Consider the following 6400-nt stretch of genomic DNA (forward strand, 5'->3'; position numbering starts at 1 on the left):
ACAAAAGCCCCGACCTCCTGCCCTCCCGCCTGGAACGAACTCATTCCAATTCCATGGTGGGAAGGTATGCCCCGCGCAAGTGCCCCCCCCCCCCCACCCCCCACCGACCCGGCTGCCCCGGGCCAGGAACCAAGGGATTACCGGAGGGGCTGAGGGGGAGCATGCTCGCCGGCACCGCCACAGCTCTTGGCCACCGTCTGAGGAATGCCGGCGGGCGCGTGCTCCCACGGTCGGCCCCCAGGCCCCGGGTGCACCACAGCCCGACCGCCCGGCCGCCCGGCCGCCAAGAACCAAGCCGTGTAGACGAGGTATACAGGTGGGACCTGGTGCCACGGCTAGCCCGCCGGGCCGCCAGCCGGAGACCCGGGAAACGCAACACTGGTGGAGGCCGGCATCAAGCCGAAACCGTCACTCCTCCCCCTCCCCGGCGCCCCCCAACAGATACATCCGCCCACACACGACCAACAGTTGACGGAATACGCCCCCGCCCCCCCGCGCCCCGCCCTCCCACAACAACGGAGGAAAACACGCGGCCACACGCGCGCGAACGCGCGAGCCTCCGCAACTTCGGCGGCCGAGAGGAGGAACAAGCCTGGTCGGATGCCCCCTCACGGGCGGACGGGGGACAGGGAAGCCCAGGCGCGGGTCGGGGGGGGGGGGGGGGGGGCGGGGGGGCGAAGCACGCCAGGGCAACGCAGGGCGCCATCCGGGATCGAACGGAATATCACGGAGACGCGAGGGATCGGCTGCTCTATTCGTCATGTGATATGAGAGGGGTCAATTCCACCCAACAATTCAGACACACGCCCCGCCAGGGCGGCGAAGCGTCGATCAACCGGCCCGCCGGGTCCGGCCACGCTTGCCACCCCTCGGACATACTCCTCGATCCGAGCCCGGGAATGGTCCCCGGTGGCACGATACACCTCCTCCCGGGCCAGAACATTGGCCAGGAAGGTCAGGTGCGCCCGGCGCAGCGATCGCAAGGTCGGCTCATCGGCGGGCAGATTGTGCAACTCGCGCAGGGCACAGTCAATGACCACGCGCAGATCCGCGGGGTAGAAGAAGTTACAAGTCCGCCTGGCAGCCGGGTCGGATGCTGGGTCGGCGTGTAGAGCCCCGGCGAAGCGCGCGACCATCAGGCTAAAGAGCGGGTCGCCGCCCTGGTGAATGTCGCCATCAGCTGCAGGTGAGGGCCGGGCCGGAGGGAGGGGGTGGGGGGGGGGGGGGGGGGAAAAACAGGGGGCCGGGGGGGGGGGGGGGGGGGGGGGGGGGGGGGGGGGGGGGGGGGGGGGGGGGGGGGGGGGGGGGGGGGGGGGGGGGGGGGGGGGGGGGGGGGGGGGGGGGGGGGGGGGGGGGGGGGGGGGGGGGGGGGGGGGGGGGGGGGGGGGGGGGGGGGGGGGGGGGGGGGGAGTAAGACACTGGGCCATGGCGGGCTGATGGTGAGAGGAAGGAGGGGTGCCAAGGACTCCTGCGAGGGCGTATGCCCCTCGGGGATTCACACCGCAAGCACACGCACTGCCCCGGGAATAGTACATGGCCAGTTGCTCGGAGAACACACACGATCGCTGGGGAACACGATCAGCCAGGAGGTTGAGGATGGGGTTCGGCCCGGAGGTGTCAGCCACGCGGGCCTCCTCATCAGGGTTCCGGTCGAAGTAACTGAAGAGGAGAAGCTGGAACAGGGGGAGATAGGGCGATCGAGTGTCAGTCTCGGCGTGAGGATGGGACAGCATCTGGAGGAGCAAGGGCGGCCTGAAGGGGGGACATGCCAGGAGAATGATCACCGACAAGGCCGTTTCTTCGGAGGTCTGGTCGGCTTCCAGGAGGTCAAACAAGTAGCACACAGTGGCTGCATCGAAGAGGAGCGGGCTGCGCTCAGGGAGGGGGAAGTACTCCCGGGCCCCCGCCCAGCAGCTGGGCGAGTCGTAGAAGTGGCTGGTCGCATGGACAAGAATCTGCGCCCGGTGGCGAGAGGGGTCTGCATGGGGCCCCGGTGACGTGGACCGAGATCCGGAGCGACACGAGAGGAGGGTCAATGGCGCACGGAGGGACGAGCTGGCGCAGACGGCACCGACGCACCGGCAAACCAGAAGCAATGGGCTATCCGGTCCCAGAGGTGATGCTCGGTGTAGAACTCCAGGTGGCCCACCATATGCAGCAAGGCCAGGATGGCCAAGGTATCGCTGGGGCTCGTGTCGGGCTTCAAAGGGGCGTGAGAATGCGAAAAGGGCGCGGGCAATTCGAAAGGCCGATGTCAGTGGGGGGGACGAACTGTCAAGCAGGGCAACACCGCCTCGAGAAAAAGCTCCAAGCTGACGAACGGCGGAAGGGCGTGGCAGGCGGCCCCGCACCGGCCACATGACTCGGCCTCCGCCTTTGAATTGTCCGCGGCGGCGGCGGCGGCGGTGGCCGATTGGGCAGCCACAGTGTCGCTGTCCAGGGAGATGGGAAGTTGCGAGCAGCACGTGGCAAGGGCGTGGGCTCGGGCAATCGACGCGCAGGGACCTTTCGGCCATTGGGCGCAGCGGGCAAAGGTGAGCAGGCTAGGGGTGATGGCTGGTTGCAAAAGGAGGGGGAGAGGGGGGGAGAGAGAGACTCAATGGACGGCGACGCACCACAGGCATGGCTGGGAAGCGCGGCAGCGGAAGACGCCAGCCAACTTTGGACCCACGCACTGTCCGGTGGTGCGGACATCATTCAACAGGTGCAAGGAAAAGACGGCAAGAAGGGGAGAGGGGGATTAAATGGAGCCCCAAGGAAGCCAACACAGGGCCCCGGTCACCGAAGAGTAGAACACAGACCAGAGAAAAATAAAAACCCGCACATGCTGCTCCCCTGGCCGGGGGTTTTCCAGCGGGCACCGAGATCGCGCGCGCGCGCCCGGCGCGCAGATCGTTGGGAGACACCACCCGAGACTAAAACACCCTCGCGACACCCACAATATCATGCCAGGATGGACCCCCGCCCACCTCGCCCCCGGCAGGAGGAACAGGATCACCAGTGTGGGCGTTTTTGGTTTGTATTGCTTCGAAGGGGACACCGAGGGAGGGAGCCGCCCTCCCCCGCGCGCGCGCGACCGCCTGACAACCAGGGCGCGGCAGGGAGGCTCCCAGCCAGTCGCCATCCAACTTCGGGGCGAGCTAGCGCGATCCGCCGGCCGGGGTGTACCCGAACCCCGGCATCTCACGCCCTCCGGAAGGGGGGGGATCGGCCCCGAGGGTGGATGTGCTCTCGGTGGCCGCCTGGCCGCCAGCCGGGGCGGATAGCCGGGAGAAGCCGCCAATCCAATCCCGCAGGAGGGTACTGGCGCTTTGGGAAATGCTGCCGGCAAGGGACTGCGCAGAGGGCCCGACGGGCTGCTGTGATGAAGAGGGCCCAAGGCCGTCTGAGGGCGATGGCGCCACCGGTTCCCAGCCGATGGTCGGTTCGGCCAGGTCGCCGGGCGCACTGCGCGACCCCTCGGCCGGCGGGGACATGCCCATGCTACCGCCAGAGGACTGGCGCCAGCCACTGCCGGGACCCGGGCCGGGCCCGGATGACGAAACAAAGTCCATCGTCTGGCCGGTGGGACGGAGGTTGGCCATCATGGCCGACAGGGGATTGGCATCCGCATGGCCCCCGCCCGGGCCCCCGCCGACGCCCGATGGAAAGGCGGCTCCCTGCTGCGCGGCATTCCCCAGCGACCGGCCCACCTGGGCCAGCTGCTGGCGGATCCCCCGGAAGAGAGTCCCCTCAGGGGGCATGCCGCCGGCCGCCGGGCCACCAGCGCCAGACCCAGAGCCCATGGCGTTGGGGAAGGCGCCACCGCCGATGCCGGTGACCGGCTGCGCACGCTCCACCCCCCGGGCGGCCTGGGTCTCACGTTGGAGCTCTTCCGCCCGGGCGGCCTCTTCCTTGCACTCGGCACTTGCCCACTCAAGGGTCACATACTTCCGCCGGAGGAAGGCCTCACGCTCGGCCTGGTCCGACTTGGGTGTGATGCCAACCGGGTGAGGGGTTTTTTTCTCGTCGTTGGTCTCGTCGTTGTCGTTGGCTGCGTGGAAGCCCCAAGAGGAAGGGCAAGCAGGGGCCATCATCCCACAGGAGGGGGTCACTACCAAAGAAATCAAGGCCCCAAATAAAAAGAGAGCAATACAGCGACATTCAAAAGAGGGGGAGAGGGGGAGGCAGAGGCAGAGGAAGAGGGAGAGGAAGATAGAATACGCACAGCTGGAGGGCCAATGCGCCAGGAATCGGGCGTTGGAGGCAGCATTGCCCCGCGCCGCCAACGATCGAACCCAATCAGGTCGCCAGCAGTCCAATTCCACCGAGCGCACACGGGAGATGTGCACACCGAGGGACCGGTGGACGCCAGAGCAGGCAATGCACACCAAGATCCCGAGGCTGATGCTGGCCCACTTGGGCTTGAGCGTGCCGCAATCCGCGCATGCTCCATTGTCCGGGAGCTCGCACAAGGCCCGGAGGTGTTCTGCGATTTCGGCGGCCGTGGCCGTGTCGGCGGGTGGGAGGGTGGACTCCCGCGCGCTGGCCGCCGCCCATGGGATGGCATTCACCGGTGGATTTGCCTCAGGCTGGGAATGGTCCGCCGGACGCTGCTGCTTTTGCTGCTCAATGGCCCGACCAATGGCTGACCGGGTGGGGCCCGCGTGAGGAAAGGGTCAGCGTGAAATTCCATACGCCGCCCCGGAGGCAGGAGGGGGCAGGAGGAGGGGAAGGGGGAGGAAGGCAATGACAGAAAGGCAAAGGAGTGTCGGCAACCACATACCGTTCTGAATGGCCAAAATCCATCCGCGCGCCTCCTCCGAGGACTCGGCCTGAAGCAAAAGGGACCGGCTCGGTGAAATGACATGGAAACAGAACAGACGGTCCACCTGCTCCGCAGGCTTGACGGTGCACAGGAGGAGATCCACACCAGCACTCGGGAGCTCGACCTTTTTTTTTTTTTTTTTTTTTTGCCCAACGCCGAGTTAGCAAGTGACAAGGTGCGTGGGGCAAAAAAGCACACACACACACACACACACACACACACACGAGGAGTCCATGATGCAGGACAGCAAAGAGGCATGGAATCGGGAAAAGAGCGGGGGAGCAAGGCAAACCGAGGCCGACATACTCTTGTCCGATGCTGGTACATCAGGAAGTTGTCGATGATCATGAAGTAGTACTTGGTCCACTTGCTTCCTGGACGCTTCTCATTGAGATACAGATATCCGGTATGCCGGTCCGGGAAGCCGCCTTCAGGGGCCTTGTCCAATGTCGGGTCCTCGCTCGCAGGGGCCGCCGGGGGCGGGGCCGAGCCGCCAGGAGCCAGGGGATCCTTCGGGCTGGTCAGATCCCCGGCCGACAGCTCGCCAGCCGACACCATCGAGTCGGCCGACGCCCCAACCAGGGGATTGACGTCGTGGATTTGGAATTGGATGAGCTCGGCATTCATCTTGCTGTCGCCGCGTGCGATGGCCTGCTCCATGTCCTCCTGCTCGCGGCTGGCGCGCGCGGCGAAGGAACTCTTCACCTGGATGGCGGGGTGGAAAAGGGGGGCAACATGCACGAGCATGCCCGTGAGTACGTGCAAACGACACACCAGGGAGCTCTGAACAGGCGGGGGAGGGGGCGCACCGATTCGAGTTCCGAAAAGCCGAGACTAATAAGCGGCTCCATTTGGGCGAAGGTGGACTGGGACAACTTGTTGAAGGAGACGGTGGACGTGATGAAATCAATGACCTGGAGCCCCGGGGGGGGGGGGGGGGGGGGGGACAAAAAGGTCAGGCACAAGGTCGGGCCACCCAGACGCCAGGCGAGATGTGTCGAGGCTGCCAAATGCGCACGCACCATGTCCAGGAGGCTGACGATGTAGCTGCGCTTCACCTGGCGCAAGTCCTGGATGAAATTGCACTCGGTCTTGAAGAGGCGCCGCTTGGCGGCGGAACGCTCCTGCGCCGCGATGGCCAGCTGGGCCGGGGCATCGGCCACTCGGATACTGGCAGCTCGATCGCAAGCCGCCTCGTACTCATGGCTGAAGCGGAAGTAGCTGGTCAGCGAGGCCTGTGTCTCCCACGAGGCATACCGGGCGGACAGGGGGGGGGGGGGGGGGGGGGGGGGGGGGGGCCCGGGCCCCCCCCCGGGCCGCCCCCGTCCCGCCCCCGCCCGCGTCCCCCCCCCCCCCCCCCCCTGAACCCCGAGAAATTAGAGACGGGCGGAGAAAGACGGCGGCCCAAGGCTCTATCTCTCTCTCTCTCACACACACGGCAGCGAAGCCAACGGGCGCAGAAAGGCGCATTCCCAGCCCTTCGGGGCCAGGGGCAAGGGCGCGTGATTCTGTGCAAAACTACACACACGTGACCGGGACTCACATGTCATTCTATTGTGGGGTTTATCCCGGCAGGCGGGCGCGGGCAGACCA

General features: G+C 66.7%; 2 protein-coding genes across 3 annotated transcripts in view; both read right to left on the bottom strand.

The window, feature by feature from the left end:
* Nucleotides 1–724: 724 nt before the first annotated feature.
* On the bottom strand, nt 725–2755 carry H696_02805. Of its 2 annotated transcripts, XM_009496706.1 has the most exons (6): nt 2676–2694; nt 2273–2556; nt 2080–2200; nt 1770–1978; nt 1517–1673; nt 725–1180 (listed from the first exon to the last, which is right to left on the bottom strand). In XM_009496706.1, exons 1-6 carry the CDS (start codon nt 2692–2694, stop codon nt 759–761), a joined length of 1212 nt encoding a protein of 403 aa, XP_009494981.1. In that variant the 3' UTR covers nt 725–758. The 2 variants fall into 2 exon arrangements, with proteins under 2 accessions (XP_009494981.1, XP_009494980.1); XM_009496705.1 differs by having other exon boundaries at nt 1517–1978; nt 2273–2505; nt 2616–2755.
* Nucleotides 2756–3140: 385 nt separating this feature from the next.
* The window catches only part of H696_02806 (hypothetical protein), a gene marked incomplete at both ends in the record, with an annotated part of 8964 nt that continues 5704 nt past the window's right edge, over nt 3141–6400 (bottom strand). Inside the window, 6 exons of the mRNA XM_009496707.1 lie at nt 3141–4033; nt 4208–4627; nt 4766–4931; nt 5114–5512; nt 5617–5721; nt 5830–6042. Coding sequence (XP_009494982.1) covers nt 3141–4033; nt 4208–4627; nt 4766–4931; nt 5114–5512; nt 5617–5721; nt 5830–6042 — 2196 coding nt within the window. The remainder of the gene's footprint in view (nt 4034–4207; nt 4628–4765; nt 4932–5113; nt 5513–5616; nt 5722–5829; nt 6043–6400) is intronic.

The sequence above is a fragment of the Fonticula alba genome, assembly GCF_000388065.1.
Source record: "Fonticula alba strain ATCC 38817 unplaced genomic scaffold supercont2.4, whole genome shotgun sequence".
Lineage (NCBI taxonomy): Eukaryota > Rotosphaerida > Fonticulaceae > Fonticula > Fonticula alba.

Bases quoted from the DNA above. Each gene is read 5' to 3' on its own strand.
- H696_02805 (XM_009496705.1), bottom strand. From the start codon at position 2,697: ATGATGTCCGCACCACCGGACAGTGCGTGGGTCCAAAGTTGGCTGGCG. The intron at 2,201-2,272 runs GTTCGTCCCCCC...GCCCCTTTGAAG, and splicing joins CGGTGTTGCCCTGCTTGACA to CCCGACACGAGCCCCAGCGA. The intron at 1,979-2,079 runs GTGCGTCGGTGC...GGCCCCATGCAG, and splicing joins CCATTGCTTCTGGTTTGCCG to ACCCCTCTCGCCACCGGGCG.